This window comes from Arachis hypogaea, chromosome 19 (genome assembly GCF_003086295.3).
Source record: "Arachis hypogaea cultivar Tifrunner chromosome 19, arahy.Tifrunner.gnm2.J5K5, whole genome shotgun sequence".
Taxonomy (NCBI): Eukaryota; Viridiplantae; Streptophyta; class Magnoliopsida; order Fabales; family Fabaceae; genus Arachis; species Arachis hypogaea.
The window spans coordinates 12,765,756-12,782,568 of record NC_092054.1 but is presented as its reverse complement, the minus strand read 5'-3'; the positions used below and the strand labels follow the sequence as shown (position 1 = coordinate 12,782,568).

At 32.7% G+C, this 16,813-nt stretch overlaps 1 protein-coding gene across 2 annotated transcripts; it reads right to left on the bottom strand.

Moving 5' to 3' along the window:
• Window positions 1-33: 33 nt before the first annotated feature.
• Window positions 34-5,976, bottom strand: LOC112776535 (ribose-phosphate pyrophosphokinase 1). 2 transcript variants are annotated; one of them, XM_025820734.3, is made up of 9 exons: window positions 5,547-5,976; window positions 5,260-5,454; window positions 4,138-4,386; window positions 3,337-3,480; window positions 2,648-2,815; window positions 2,094-2,163; window positions 1,727-1,808; window positions 998-1,157; window positions 34-437 (listed from the first exon to the last, which is right to left on the bottom strand). In XM_025820734.3, the coding sequence occupies exons 1-9, from the start codon at window positions 5,661-5,663 to the stop codon at window positions 399-401; spliced, it is 1,224 nt and encodes a 407-aa protein (XP_025676519.1). In that variant the 5' UTR covers window positions 5,664-5,976; the 3' UTR covers window positions 34-398. The 2 variants fall into 2 exon arrangements, with proteins under 2 accessions (XP_025676519.1, XP_072082791.1); XM_072226690.1 differs by lacking the exon at window positions 34-437 and having other exon boundaries at window positions 788-1,157.
• Window positions 5,977-16,813: the final 10,837 nt, after the last annotated feature.

Genomic DNA, 16,813 nt, shown 5'->3' with positions numbered 1-16,813 from the left:
GCTATTTATAACAAATGCAAAAACGGGAGGAGATCAACATAACCACGCTTAATATGTTTTCTTAAACTTGTCAGATATCAAAATAATGTTTCCTATCAATACAAAGGACAAAGATTAATGATACAATTAAATAAAATCTGTTAAACTGGCAAAATTCCCCATTTTGACTACATGAGTGCGTACTCCAGTAAAGGGGGAAAAAAAAATACACATATCATTTCCATTTTGGAGTTCAAAACTGCCAGCAATTTATTTTATAGGCACATAAAACTCCATAATTGGCTCTCTATAAGGGATGTTAAACAAAAAAGGTTTTATTACAAATTCACTTTACAACTCTTCCATTCGTTACTGCAGACACATAAGAAGGAATGACCATGTACCATTGATACAATTTGTCAATCAATTCCCAGACTGGAATAAGGTTCAATTCCACCCTGACAAAGAAAGAAAAAAAAAGGAAAGAAAGGAAAAAGTTGCAACATAAATTTACTTTTGCACTACTATATCTCATAGACAAACAGAAAATTAAATAAAAACTTAATAAATAAATAAATTATTACTATTATTATTAGTGCATATTACACTAATGTTCCCTGAGATTGATGAAATTTATCTTGACCCCCATTATTTGTCTAAATGACATTAATCGCCCTTAAAAATGATATTAGTATTATGTCCTACTTGGTAACCACTTAAATCTTAAGGGAGATCAATGTATGGTTTTATAAGGGGAGATGAATGAAATTTTCCCAAAAAGTTGTTGCTCACTGAAGGATACATAGAATTTAAACACAGGAAAGCAGCATATATTTATTCAATGAGGGAATTCTGTTATACACAATTACACACTAATCTATTAACAAAAAAGTCATCTGAAGAATACAAATGTACAAAACGAATGCAAGCATGCAAGTATTTAAATTGAGAGGGATGAAATGTACAGTGAGATATCATATATGCAACCAAAATTATTTTACAGAAATATGCTACTCACTGAGCAGTCATCATGAACACGCCATACAGTCTCGCCCAGAAGGTTCGCCACTGATAGGACAGTTAGCTGTGGAAAATAATTCTGTTCTGCCACTGGAATTGTATTCGTTATGATGACTTCTTGAAACAAGCCGCTTGACAACCTTTCTATAGCAGGAGGACTGCAAAGGCAAAAATGTTGCACGTGTGAAAATGCTAGAAATAGAAAAAAACTCTCATTCACTTCTACCAATAGAAGAAACACAAAAGCAACAAAACAAAAGAGAAACTACACAACCCGGAAAGGTCTGCATACTAGTGCCATTTAAAGCACATTCTCTACCGTTATCAAAGGGAAAATAAAGAGGGTTAGAATACAGTCACTGCGATCCCTAGCGAAACCACTCTCAACCCTAACAAAGATTAAGGCTAGTATTCATAACTGCAGAAATACCAACTTTGCAACAACCTTTATTTTCACAATAGATGACAAATGTCTAAACAGATGCACATAAAGTTTGTCGTAATAAATCACTTGAAATGCATAAACAGCACACAATGGCAAAAGGAAACAAAAACAGGTATAGGTCAAAAGAACTTGAGCCAGCTTATTTATTTTCCCTTGTTATATATGCCCAAAAAATGAACAGAGAACTCAATTAAAACTTCAAGGACCAATGATAATATTTGGCTGCAGTTGTACATTCACAAAAACTGTGACATGATTAATAGAACACAAAGATCGCTATACCTGAAAACAGCATGTGTACTGCATGCATAGACTTCTCTTGCCCCTTCTTGATGCAATAGTGCTGCACCTTTGGCAATGGTTCCTATAGAAATTCCAAATTTAGTCAGGGGGGAAAAAGGAGAGATAGATGATCAGAATTAGCTAATCCTCCCATATTTCATCCAAGAGAAATTATTGAGCCAAACAATCAAGAATCTTAGAAGTTATATACAATCTCATGTCAAGCTCTTGAAAATAATTATAATAAAGGAATGGAGTGGTATATAATTTAAGTGGTTAGGTATAGAACTAGACGAGTAATTATTTTCATCTTTAATATGCATTATAAAATTATTGTGGTTGCCAAACAAGTTTGACACAAACTCACCAGCTGTATCAATCATGTCATCTACCATCACGGCTACCTTTCCTTTTACATCACCTATCAAATTCATCACCTGCAAATGAATTTTACCAATCAGAATGCCTTGAAGGCGCTTCAGTTTAGCACTATATAAAAATAAGCTTTAGCACGAACTTCCAAAGTAAAAAAAGTAGTCATCACTCAGATTAGGCAGTGTTTCAAAACCCAAACCAGATTTAGCATACTAGCCACGAACTGGTCTTGTTAGAGGTTTGGGTTTTACTGCATAACCATTTGGTAATAAAGGCTCTTGCACTTATTATCTGAACCATGTGTCATAAACCATCTCTCTCAAAGTTTTTATGTTATTGGGTAGAGGCATATGAATGGCTATATATCCAAATATAAAAAAATAAAAAAACAAAAAAAATTAAGAGAAAGTTATAAATTATCTATATATCTATTCCATTTCTTTCTATCAATAATCATAATATCATATCTTGAGTAACTAAGCTGGAGCTTAACTGTTTTGATCGAGACATCTACATTCTAGAATCAAGAAGAGTACGGGATCACACCTCAGCAACATTATGCCCATGTCGCCTTTTATCAACAATAGCTAAAGGAGCATCAGATAATTTTTTGGCAAAAGCACGTGCTCTAGCAACACCACCAACATCAGGCGAGACAACTACCAAATCATCTGAACAAATAGTCTTGCTGGCAAGGTAATCAAGTATAACTGGCTGAATATGTCACAAAACAACATATGATTAATCAATGAACGAAAATATATAAAAACCACTAGGCAACACATATAAATAAATAAATAAATAAATAAAACACAAACTAAAAATATCATTAGCATTAGCATATCTCAAATATACATACTGAATGACGGGTAGAGACTACATCATATATCTTTTTATAGAATAGTCTCACTTCAATAAGCGTACTAGATATAATTCAATAACATCATTTTACCAATCCTAACTATTAATAAACTCATCTCCTGAACCACATAATCATAGACCTCAATGATTGTAATATATAAATAGTGAAATAGGCACGTCACTAGAAGGTTTCGATTTCAATTAGATTTGAAATGTTACTTTACAAGAAAGTAGCAAATTATTTACCGGCCACAACTTATTAGATATATATATAGCACTTTCACGGGCACATTAATATTAAAAGAATAAAAAAATTTCATCCTTCCATGCTAGTCTATGATAATGACATGACCCAAATAATATACTCTAATTACCTGTCCATACACATGATCAACTGGAATATCAAAATAGCCCATGGCCTGCCCAGAATGGAGATCGCAAGCGAGAACACGGTTTGCACCTGCTTCAGTAATTAAATTTGCTACAAGCTTGGCTGCAATGGATTCACGCCCTTGTGTCTGGAAGAGTAGTTTAAGATCATGTAACTAAACTGGACTTGGATAAAGAATATTTTAGCTACTTTCATCAACTTGAACTGTGACATAACATTTCTATAGCAATGTATGAGAAGTGCTAGGTAATAAGTTTAGAACTTTTAAGAATTTATGACTTCAGCAGCTGCTCTTTGGCAGTTGCAAGTAGATATTTCTGCCCGTAATTTTGGCATATTTTCCCTCATTTTCAGGCGGATATTGTTGTCAGTACATATGTTGTGTATTTTCATATCCACAGATTCATACTCCAAAAGCAAAATGTATACACTTTGAACTATATCCTATCAAGTCAAAGAAACTAACCAAGGGAGAGGTGTAAATAAGATAACTAGCTCCAACAAATATTGCAGCAGCCCACATTCATGAGAAAATAGCTTCAGACATGATTGTGTACTATGCAAGATTTTCTAATACTATATATCCTAGTTATTGAAACATTTTGGTGCCAAAATGTATTGGGCACTACTGGTCATATATCCTTCCAACATATACTGAACCCAATTTGCACGAAACACCGACAAAGTAGGGGAACAACAAAGAGTACACACTTTCATCACAGTTGAAAAAATAACGCATATATCTTATGTATTTACACAATTAAAATAAAAGCAGAAAGCTGACCTTTCTATCAGCTCTAGCATATCCAAAATATGGAATGACTGCAGTAATATTTTTGGCTGAAGCTCTCCTGCAGGCATCAATCATTATGAGTAGCTCCATAAGATTCTCATTGGCGGGTGGACATGTGGGCTGCACAAGAAACACATCACACCCTCTGACACTCTCTTGCAGCTGAACATATATCTCACCATCAGCAAAACGCTTAATCTTAATTTTCCCCAGCTGCAGCCCCAAGTAGCACGCAATTTCCTAGACAAATAAATAACATCACATCAGACTTCATGTTAATAAATAGTTCTACAGTAGAATAAGCAAAGAAAAAAAAAACAACAATAAAGCCTTGTCCCACTAGGTGGGGTCGGCTACATGAATCAAACGACGCCATTGAGCTCTATCATGTATCATGTCTATAGAGATACACGTTTACATGTAGATCTCGTTTGACCACCTCATGGATGGTCTTCTTAGGTCTTCCTCTGTCTTTCAAAATTAATGTGATACATATTGGCTATAGAAGATGAGGCTGTATATTATTTCAATAGAAATAAATAAAGAGATAAAGGATCAATGTAACTTCGCATACACCAATTCACATATATAGGACTCAATTCGCATACCCTAAACCTTAATCCAATCTTGCATAAACAACCTGAACCACTCTCCACTCTTTGTCTCGTATCAGCTCCCAGCTTTCAACTCTCGAGATTTTCGGTGTTTACTCAATAATAAAACAGGACATGTTCTTGATTTGTTATACATATACTAACCTCCCTAGAGAGATGTCAACATCATGTATATAAACAAGGTCAATGTCACATTTTACAAAATACAAGTCTGGCAACCATAAAGTTCAGGAGAGGCTAGACTAGAATGTAGTATGATTTTACAAATGGAATACTTTGCATAATATTAGTCATAAGAATAATTTACTCTAGTAATCCTCTCTATCTATATCTATACAAGTACAAAGCGGATTTTCCCATGGCTAACTTTTCTATTCCAAAATTGGCACTCTTCTCAACCTAATATAATTCCAAAAAATAAGCAGCTAAATCTACAAAAAGAACCCAAATTTCTTTGCAAATTAATGCACGGAAGTGTTCTGCAAATTGAAAGGGTTACCTGAGCAAGAGCAGGATTTGCAGTACCGGAGAATATTCTGAGACGGGTATCATTCTTGTTGACCAAATCCTGCACGCGCGTGTTGGGCGCTACAAGAAAACTCGGAATGGCGGTTCCGCTGCCGCCAATAAGCATGTCAGTTTGATTGGTTGCTCTGCCATTATCGAACTTCAACGGCTCTATGAGCTTGCACCTCTGCAACCACCAAACTAATCAATCAAACAACAACTTTCATTTTTCTTTGCACAAAATCAAGAATGAATTAGGTCAGTGAGTTGTTGACTTACGACGGCATTTTGGGGAGAGAAGCGAGGGAGAGGATTGATTGGAGCGGAACGACGACGTGGGGAGGGAAGAGTGAAGGCGGAGGAAGAAGCAGAGTGGGAGTGGAGTAGAGTAGACATCGCGAGACGAAGCCTGTGTTTCCAGTGACCGGTGAATTCGGATTAGTTCAAGGAAAATCCAATGGACATTTTCGGAATTTTATTAAAAATTTGGATAAGATATAAATTGATATAATAAACAAAAATGAAAAATCACAATATTTGAATAAAAATTAAAAATAAACCTCTCTACTTGGATCCTAACAAATTAGGCAAGTGCTAGGGTGTAGATTGAAAATTGTATCTAGTATCTACTAGGGTGGTAATATGTACTCTATCCGCGGGTACCCAACTCAATCTCACCCGTTCGAGTAGGGTTGTCAACCCGATCCGCAGCAGGTAGAGTAGGGTGCAGGTAGGGTTTTTGTGCATGTTGAGCTTCAATCCTACCCAACTAACCCGCACTCTATATATATTTATATTATATACTCAAGGTTGTCGAACTCGGGAGTCTAAGTAAACTCGTGGAATTGACCTAGACTCGACTCGCGAGTTAACTCGTAGACTCGTACGAGTTCACCTGTTATGAAGTTTATATATATATTCATACATAATGTATATTTACTCAATTCTAACTCTTCAAAATTAATAATATCAATCTTAAAGCACATAATAAATTAAAATAGTAGCATACATTATAACAAATATTTTAAAATACACGTTCAAATCCTCTATAATTATTTTTATGCAAATACAACATAGAACACACAAAATTAAAAATTCTAAATCTATAATACTAAATCTTTAATTGAATATTGAACAATATCAAATAATCAAATTAATTCTAGTCAAAATAATTAATTACTAATCAGCCATGAATGGATGAACCATCTGGCCATCTAACATAAACGATAGGCAAGAGGCTAAAATTAGAAGCAATAAAATTTAAAAAGAAAAAAAAAACTAAATCAAGAAGAAAATGCTCAAAAAAATGGGCAAAAGGCATACAAAAAATAGATAATATAGAAGAAAAGAAGGGTCAAAGTCCTAACAACAGCAGATCGAAGACAAGGGTGCAGCAGGCAGCGGTGATGAGGGTGTAGCAACAGCACGAAACGATGGCGACAAAGAGTCATGGATTTCACAACGGTGCAAACCAGAGTAGAGATAGGACAGTAAGAGAAGTAGTCGAACTCGTGAACGGTGATAGCATGATGGTGTTGCGGATAGTAGAGATGTGAAGAAATACAAAGCAGATGGCAACATAGATAAAATTCACAAAGACAATGGCGCAAATCAGAGTAGAGGTAGTAGACGCAGGCGAACAGTGGCAGCTCGACGGGGAACAGCGACTGCGGCAGAACATGGAGAACGTGAGACTTGAGAGAAACGACGCAAATGAGTGAGTTGTGAGTGAGTTTTCTTTCATTCTTTGGGAGTGTTATCGTAACCCTAATAAAAAAATATTTTTTTAGTTTCAAAATGACGTTTTTTTTAGCAAAAATGAAGAAAAACACAAACTCGCTAACTTGGTCCTAAACTCACGAGTTTGTTCGAGTTTGACCGAGTCTAGCCGAGTTTACTCAGGATAGAGTCTATGTCCGAATCAACTCGTTTCCATATCTAAACTCATAAACTCGTACGAGTTTACGAGTTAACTCGAGAGTTTGACAATAATGTATATACTTATATAAAAATATGTTTTAAGTGGATGTTGAATCAAAGACCTCTCACTAAATGCAAAAAATCTTTAGCCACTAAAAAAAATCATTATTTGATAATTTAATATTTTTTTTACATAAAAATCAGTTCTATTTTAAATTATCATAAAGTTATATAATAATGTTGTATATTTTTTGTAACCTGCGGATAGAGTTGGATACCCACAAATTATAAGTGGGTAGAGTTAGGGTTGGAATATTCTCAACCCACAGATAGAGTAGAGTTGAGTTTATATAAAAATCTCAACCCGCGAATAAGGTTAGAATTGAATCCAAACCCTACCCTACTTTACTCATTGCCACCCCTAGTATCTACACATAAGATGATATGTGGCGGCCTCATATGAGATTTCATTGTGACAGGAGTTCTGAAAAGTAATGGTATAAAAAGATAAAGTCTGAATATATGCAAATCATGCACAGAGTAACTTAGGTCATTATTGAAGTTTGTAGGTTTGTTTGGTTTTTAGGTTTGGTTTAATAATAAGAAGTATTAAGTTAATTTTTTTGGACGCTGGACCAGGTGCTGGTAGAAGGTATGTTCGATACTTTTGTTTTTTTTGGACTTATACACCTTACTTGTGTCGTGGGCCTTTCGGCATTAAGAGGATTGACATGTTGGAATTGATCTTTTTATGCTGTATATATGTGGTGTGCTTTGTAATGAATTTATTGGTTATAATGTGTAAATAGTGATGTGTTCATAGAATTAATTTTGGTTGATGGGTTTATAGAATTGATTTGTTGTGACATTAATGATAATAAATGTGAAGTTAAACCAATAAACCATAAATCATAAATCATCAATTCTAACCTTAATTTAAGATTTAGAGTCTATAAATTTAATTTTACAGAGTTAATTTTGAATAAAAGTGAATTTTTGTCAATATATTTATATTTGGCAACTCTATATAAAATAAATGTTGGTACAATGAATATTATTTAGATAATATTAGTTAAAAAATTAAAATTATTTTTAGAAAGGAAATTAGTAAAAAAATATGATATTAAATTATAATATAAGTTTTTTAAGCATATTTCTTTTTTTGGTATTTTTTAGTATATTTTTGTAGGTTTTTTTGTAGCATTCTTAATATTTTTTTTTTTGGTATCGTATAATTTTTTAGTATTATCATTTATGACTAATTTTTGTTTAATTTTCTCTATTTAATAGGATTAACAATTCATTTTATAAAAAATAATAACAATAATTATAATAAACTGGAACCACACTTATAAAATTTTACTTCGAATTGAAGGTATATATACCCTTGTATCATAGAATGTTTATTAGAGGGTTTTAAATTTATAGCGTCTTAGCATTGTTTATATACTGAATGAATTATCTTTATTAGAATTTATTTTTTATTTAAAACTCAATTCCATGATTTAGAATGACTATAATATATTAATAGAATAGAATTTAAAATTAAAAAATATGTGTATAAATTTAGAAATCAAATTCCTTTTTTATTTGTAAATCAAATAAAAAAAAAATTATTTCTAAATTTATTCACATATTTTTTAAATTTAAATTCTGTTCTATTAATATATTAGTCATTCCAAATCATGGAATTGAGTTTCAAATAAAAATAAATTCTAATAAAGACAACTCATTCAGTATATCAATAATTTTATGACGCTATAAATTTGAGACCCTCTAATAAACATCTTATGATACAAGGGCATATATACCTTCAATTGAAAATAAAATTTTATAAGTGTGGTTCAGCTTATTATGATTATTGTTATTATTTTTTTATAAAATGAATTGTTAATCCTATTAAATAGAGTAAATTAAACAAAAATTAGCCATAAATGATAATACTAAAAAATTATACGATACCAAAAAAAAAATTAAGAATGCTACAAAAAAAATTACAAAAACATACTAAAAAATACCAAAAAAAGAAATATGCTTAAACAAATTATATTATAATTTAATATTATATTTTTTTTACTAATTTCCTTTCTAAAAATAATTTTAATTTTTTAACTAATATTATTCAAATAATATTAACATTCATTTTATATAGAGTTGCCAAATATAAATATGTTGACAAAAATTTACTTTTATTCAAAATTAATTCTGTAAAATTAAATTTATAGACTCTAAATCTTAAACTAAGGTTAGGATTGATGATTTATGATTTATGGTTTAACTTCACATTCATTATCATTAACGTCACAACTCACAACAAATCAATTCTATAAACTCATCAACCAAAATCAATTCTATGAACACATCACTATTTACACATTATAACCACAGTCCACAATCAATTCACATTGTAAGTCTAAATTTACTACAAAGCCAATAAATTCATTACAAAGCACACCACAGTATACAGAATAGAAAGTTCAATTCCAACATGTCAATCCTCTCAATGCCAAAAGGTCCACAACACAAGTAAGATGTACCAAGTCCAAAAAAACAAAAGTAATGAGCATACCTTTTACCAGGCTACCAGCACCTGGTCCAGCATCCAAAAAAATTAACTTAATACTTCTTATTATCAAAGTAAACCTAAAAACTAAACAAATCTACTAACTTCAATAATGACCTAAGCTACTTTGGGTATGATTTACATATATTCAGACTTTGTCCTTTTATACAGATACTTTTCAGAGCTCCTGCCACAATAGAATCTCATATGAGACTGCCACATGTCGTCTGCATGTGTAGATACAATTTTCAATCTATACAATAGCACTTGTCATAAAGACTAAATCAAGTAAATTGATTCGCTAACAAAAGTAATCATAGAAGATCATAATTTTTCATACCCATAATTGATTTGTTCTGTTTGTCAAATGTAACCAAACATTAATAAAATGTTGTTAAATTATACAATGTGTTCACATCCATTGCAACGTGGCAAAAGGATGTCTTACGTAGATTAATTTTTTTTTTTTGTTAAAATTGCATTTATTTATTTTATTAAAAAAAAAAAGAAAATTCCACTTCCCTCCCCTGCGAGATGCTAAAATGACACTCCCCTCTCCTCTATTTATAAAATGTACATTCCTCCCTTATAACTTTTAAAAAACCTCCTCTTTAATCTATTTTAAATTTTTTGTGTTAACTAATGTTAACTTTATCTATTTTTTACAAAAATACCCTTTAGCAAAAATTTTATTTTTTTATCATTAAATTTTGTTTACCAAAATACCATTTAATAAATTATTTTTTATTTATTAAATTGTATTTTTACCAAAATATTTTTTTAAAAATTTAATAATTAAATTATTTTTTCTAAGATACCCTTCAATAATTTTTTAATTATTAAATTATGATTTTACCAAAAGTTTTGTTAATAATTTTTTATATTTTACTATTAATTTTTCAATATCAATGTATATTATTTTAACATTAAATAAAAAAGTCTTACCATTGTTAATATGTATAACAATTAATATATATTGATATTGAAAAATAATATATATTGATATCAAAAAATTAATAGTAAAATATAAAAAAAATTGTTAAAAAAATTTTGGTAAAATTATAATTAATAATTAAAAAATTATTGAAGGGTATCTTAGAAAAATAATTTAATTATTAATTTTTTTAAAAATATTTTGATAAAAATACAATTTAATCAATAAAACAATAATTTATTAAAGAGTATTTTGGTAGGTAAAATTAATGACAAAAAATAAAATTTTTGTAAAAGAAAATTTATTTTTTCTTGAAAAATGGATAAAGTTAAAATTAGTTAGCACAAAAAAATTAAAATGGATTAAAGAGGAGGTTTTTTAAAACTTATAAGGGAGGGGAATGTACATTTTATAAATAGAGGGGAGGAGAATGTTATTTTAGCATCTCACAGGAGAGGAGAGTGGAATTTTCTAAAAAAAAATTATTACTCCTTCAAGCATTGAAATGAGAAGAACAGAAAGAGGTGTTCCCCCTCCCTTTTGAGCGCGAAATCAATCATGCCCTAACAGAGCAGTTTTTCATCTTCTTCTTCTCTAATGTCATCCCATTGTATTCTGATTCCATTCCTGCGACGATATTGGAGAAGGAGGTTGCTGCTTCTCCAACGGACCGTGTTTAGAGACAAACTCTATCACACTTGAAGGCTCTATGAGGTAATACTTTTATGAACTAAGTCATTCGATGATTGTAACCTCTAAGTTATAAGAGTTGTTCGTTCAATGTGAAAAAATTAGTTCTGTTGTTGTGGTTATTTTTTATAGGGTTTGGATTTGTGATAACTTCATTATATTCTTGTTCCTCTATTTAAGCTGTATAATTTTTTATGGTTCGAATATTGTGGTAATTATTATTCTTGAAACCAAATTGATAGTGAAATTAGGTACCATGATGGTTAGGGTTTGAGTAATTTGGAGTTTGTGAGATTGCCACTAATGGTGGATTTTTTATTCTTTTGCATAGATGGCTACATTACATATCACTTTGGAGATATATCACAGAGAAAAATTTGAGAGAACAAAAGATGAAAAAACTGTGTATGTAGGTGGAGAGAAATCTGAAATTCGAAGGATCAATGTTAATACTCTTAATGGGTTTTTTATCAATGACCTCCTTAGAGATATAAGATACACCATGATCAATGATTGCTATTGGTTAGTGCTTGGAATGGAGCTTAATGGTGGTTTAAAGTTATTGAGGAGTGATAAAAATATAATAGAGATGTATGAAGCTGCATTAAGGAATGATAGTAGAATTTGTGTATACACTGAGCACCTAATAAACTTGCCAGAAGTTGTTAAAGAGGGTGGTGGTAATGTTGCATCTCCTTCAAAGGGAAGAAAAAAGAATTGTGCAAAGAAAACTCCAACTCCTAAAAAAAGAAGGTTACGAAGATGGCCAACACAACTTATCATCCCAAAGTCCAGCCCATTACACAGTCAGGTACCAGGCCCAATAGCCAACTCAATCAACATCCCAATATACAACCCAAAACTCAGCCCAATATACAAGCAAGGACATCATTATCACAAGGCAGAAATTTTCTTAGCCAACCCACCACAATCATGAGACAGTCTAGTAATCCCGTACAGCAACAAGAAGCCACAAATACCTTAAATTCACAACACAATTCTAGTTCTCAACCTTTTCATGCTGCCCCAACAACAATACCGGAGATACTGACACAATATATACTCCAAGCTTGTAATGAACCCCAATCTGAACCTATCATGTACAGGATTCTGATTCCATTACTCATCCCCAACCACCACCATCATCAAGTCAAAATGTTGAACACAATCAAGGTCCATCTCAACATGAAGTAAGAGAAGCGGCCAAGAAGCAGAACAGGAGGAGTACTAGCAGACCTGAATCTACTGGACAAACTTTCAAACAGAATCCAGATCCTAAAAAGGCTCCAAATATTTTTGTGCTAGTTGATGAGGCTGAAGAATATTCAGATAGGATTACATTATTATGAGTCTGAGGAGCTTCAAAGTTGTGCAGATTCGGATGAGAAACAACCTGAGGTCTTCTCACAAGGTATTTACTAATATTTTTCAGTGTTCCTTTGATTATTAGTAAGTTAGAAGTTAAAACAATGATCCTTGTTATATTGCACATCAGTTATTATCCACTACAACTATTTTGTGCAGCATGTTATTTATTATACCTTTGATAATCATATGCTTCAATTTTTCCTACTACATAGGTAATGCTGATGCACCGATTGGACAAGTTATGCTTGAACACTACAAAAAAAAGGCCTATGGTCACGGTACCATAGCTAGTGAAAAGGGTGACCATAGATCTATGGTCACGGTTTTTTACCGTGGCCTATTCCGCCGTGGCCATAGGTCTATGGTAACGGTTTTTTTTACCTATGGTCACGATTTCTGTGGTCACGATTATAATTTTCAAATTCTGACACTTTAGGCCACGGTTTTTAACCGTGACCATAGGGCAATTTATGGTCACGCATAAAAACCGTGACCATAGCCATATCTATGGTCACGGTTTTGGCCGTGACCATAGCCTCTATGGTCACCCTTCCTTAAAACCGTGACCATAGCCTTATCTATGGTCACGGTTTTTGCCGTGACCATAGCTCTATGGTCACGGTTTTTGCCGTGACCATAACTCTATGGTCACCCCACCTTAAAACCGTGACCATAACCCTATCTATGGTCACGGTAGCCCTATCTATGGCCACGGTTTTCACCGTGACCATAGCCTCTATGGTCACCCCTCCTGAAAACCGTGACCATAGCCTTATCTATGGTCACGGTTTTTACCGTGACCATAGCCTATTTTGTTTTATGAAATTTAATTTTTTTTAAGCATAATCACATCCCAAAATGATGATAATTACAAAATAAATCTAAAAATAAAAAAAGATAATCAACAATTAAGATAAGTTGTAATTAAAGTAACCAGCTAACATATCAATATAGTTGAGTGAATACACTTGTCTCAATCTTAGTTTTATACAGTGATATATACACTAACACTAAATAGACACTATTAACAGAATTGTTCCACAGGCGTGAGAGCAATACAACTTAGACTCTGCTAGGATAGATTGTTTCTAGTATTGCTATTCTTTCTTCTCAACGCTCGAGAACTTTTGTTTCAGCCACTTAACCATTTGAAAGCTCAGCACCTGCTTCATTAACATGCAAAATAAAGTCACATTAGACATAAACACCTACATTTATTCTTCTTCAACTTAGGAAAAAAAAACATATCATAAAAACATATATACTTCACACATATAATAGCTAGTACACACTAAATAACAAGGAGCATTTGCTAAGGTTTAGAGTCATTTGGTAATGTTTATATGTTTTTAATCTATCTTTGAGTGGAACTTCAACTCCCCTGTTGAAGTCGCTTAAAACTGAAAAAAATCCAGCACAAAGAAACAACCACAACCAAAATAGAAGCTTAAAAAACAAGATAATACCGAAATACTATTATTAGCTTCCAACCCATCAAATAAATCAAGTAATCAACACCAGCAAAACAGAAAAACCAGATCGAGTGTGAAATCAATAGACAAAGTCAAATTTAAAATAATAATAATGCTGATTGCTATATATTACTGCAGGATAGATTTAACAACCTAACTTTAAAAATTCGCCATAAATTTTGTATATTTAACAAAAAGGTCTCAAATTTTCTAGTTTAGTTCTTTATATTCCCAAGTTTAACCCAGACTTAGTCTCATGCAATTCCGATCATTACATAACTAGTTACAGCCTTTCAAAGTTACTGTTTTCATTTAAAGGTAATGTAGAAAATCAGATTTCACGGTTTAACTTTGAAAAATCATAACTAATTCTTCAGTTAATACGAAACCTTCAAATTTAAATCCTAACAACTACACTTGTTAAAGTTTACACAGATTTTAATCTCATACCATTTCGATCACTAGCAAATTACTGGGTCGTCTTCAAAGTTACCATTCTATTTTGAAAACCAGATTCTTAATAATAGTTTATTCTTTTAGGTCCTAATTCTTCAACAATTCTCAATTCAATATCAAATATATCGAATGATTATCTCAGCCTCAACCAATTATACATAATCAGTCAAAACCACAATTCTCAACTAGTCTCGAGTCACTTTCACAGCCATAGCAATATACCAAACAACCATTTCAATAGCCAACAACAGTCAATAATCCAATCATCTACCACATTTAGTTATAATCAATTCAATCACAACACCAAACACAATTGCAACCATAATCCAACATTCATATAATCAATCAATTACTCACAGCTATTAATCCTATTTGCAGTAATTCAATAAACCTTGTAGGCATTCTTAGATTAAAACCATTTAAATTAAACCGCCTACCTCAGTTAGTTGAACCCGTTGAATTTAAACGCGATGATCCCCTCTTTATTAATCTCAGCAGCAGCAGCAACTCTAACCGTTCTTAAGTATCATTAATACTATCACCTATGATAGTTCCATCAGCAAGCAGAGAAGGCATAGCAGCAATGTTAAACAGAGACATAGGTTTTCCTTACTTATAACAGAAAAAGACTAAGAAATAAAATAGAAGCAGAGTAAGGATTAGAGCTTACAGGTTCAAGAATAGGAGAATCAGAATCAGAACAAGAAGGCTGGTGCTGTTTTGGACTCTGATGGCGGTGCACGACTCACTAGCGACCATGGCAGCAACGGTAAGGACGGTGGCAGCTCCTCAGGCCCGCATAATCTCTCCCTCGCGTCGTTCTCATCTCCGTTCTGCTCGATGACGACGGCAAGCTCTAGGGTAACGGCGGTGACGGCGTGACAGTGCCACGGCTGCGGCGTCTTCCCTCTCTTCACAAACCTCCAGTGACAGTGACGATGAAGATCTCAAAGGCGATAATGACACGGGATCAGCGAAGGTCACGGTGGCTGGACTGCGCGGCGCTACAGCTCGCGAGGATGACGACGACGATGACGGCGAAGAGGCTTGCGACAGCTTCCTCCGGCGAGTACAAACGACGATGATGTCGGCCTCTCCCCCTCTGGGCGCTACTCTCTGCCTCGGCTCTGGTCTTCCCTTGCGACGGCGTGGGCGACGGGACGGCGGCTGCGTGGCCACGGCATCTCCCTCCGTTCCTTCCCTAGATCACAATCTAATTTCCTTTCTTTCTTTGTCTGATTTTCCTTTCCGTTTCTGTGTTAGGTTTAGGAGGAAAGGGGGTGGGACTGCGTGTTTCAGAGCCTGAGGAAAAGGGTAAATTAGGGTTAGGTTTTTCCAATTTGGGAATTAGGGTAAAATTAGGATTTTTATAAAGGAATAAGGATAAATATAAATAGATATTTTGATAAAATTTAAGGGTAGAGTAATTTTAAAATCAAATACACTCCATTAAAAATTTTAAATTAAGATAATAAAATTGATATATTATATAAATTACAAATTTTGTAATAATGAGCCTTTTATTTTTATTTTTTACAATATTATTTTATTCAACATACCAAGAATTAATTTTCCTACGCATTTAAATAAACGAACAAAATTAACCACTCAAATAATTTAAATTAATTACGATATGATGAATCTTTCATTTTAATATTCTATAATCATTTTAATAAGTTTTAAATCATTTTTTAATTTAAAATTATTAATAGTATTTAACCTAATTTTATATTTATAAAATTAAATTTAAAATTTTAATATTTAAAAATAAATTATATAAAATTATTATTAGTTTTTAATTATTAAATTTTTTTAATTTTAAAAAGAAAAAATATTTAAAATAATAAAAAATACATAAAAATCTTAATTAATTAAAACTCAAATTATTAAAACTATGACCATAGACCCATTTAGGTCACCCCCAAAACCGTGACCATAAACCCTTTTAGGCCACCCTTCCAAAAAATCGTGACCATAGATCTTTTTTTGTCACTGTAAAAAACCATGACCATAGACGCCTTTAGGTCACCCCCAAAACCGTGACCATAGACCCTTTTAGGCCACCCTTCTGGAAAATCGTGACCATAGACCCTTTTTGGTCACTGTAAAAAACCGTGACCATAGACACCTTTAGGTCACCCCC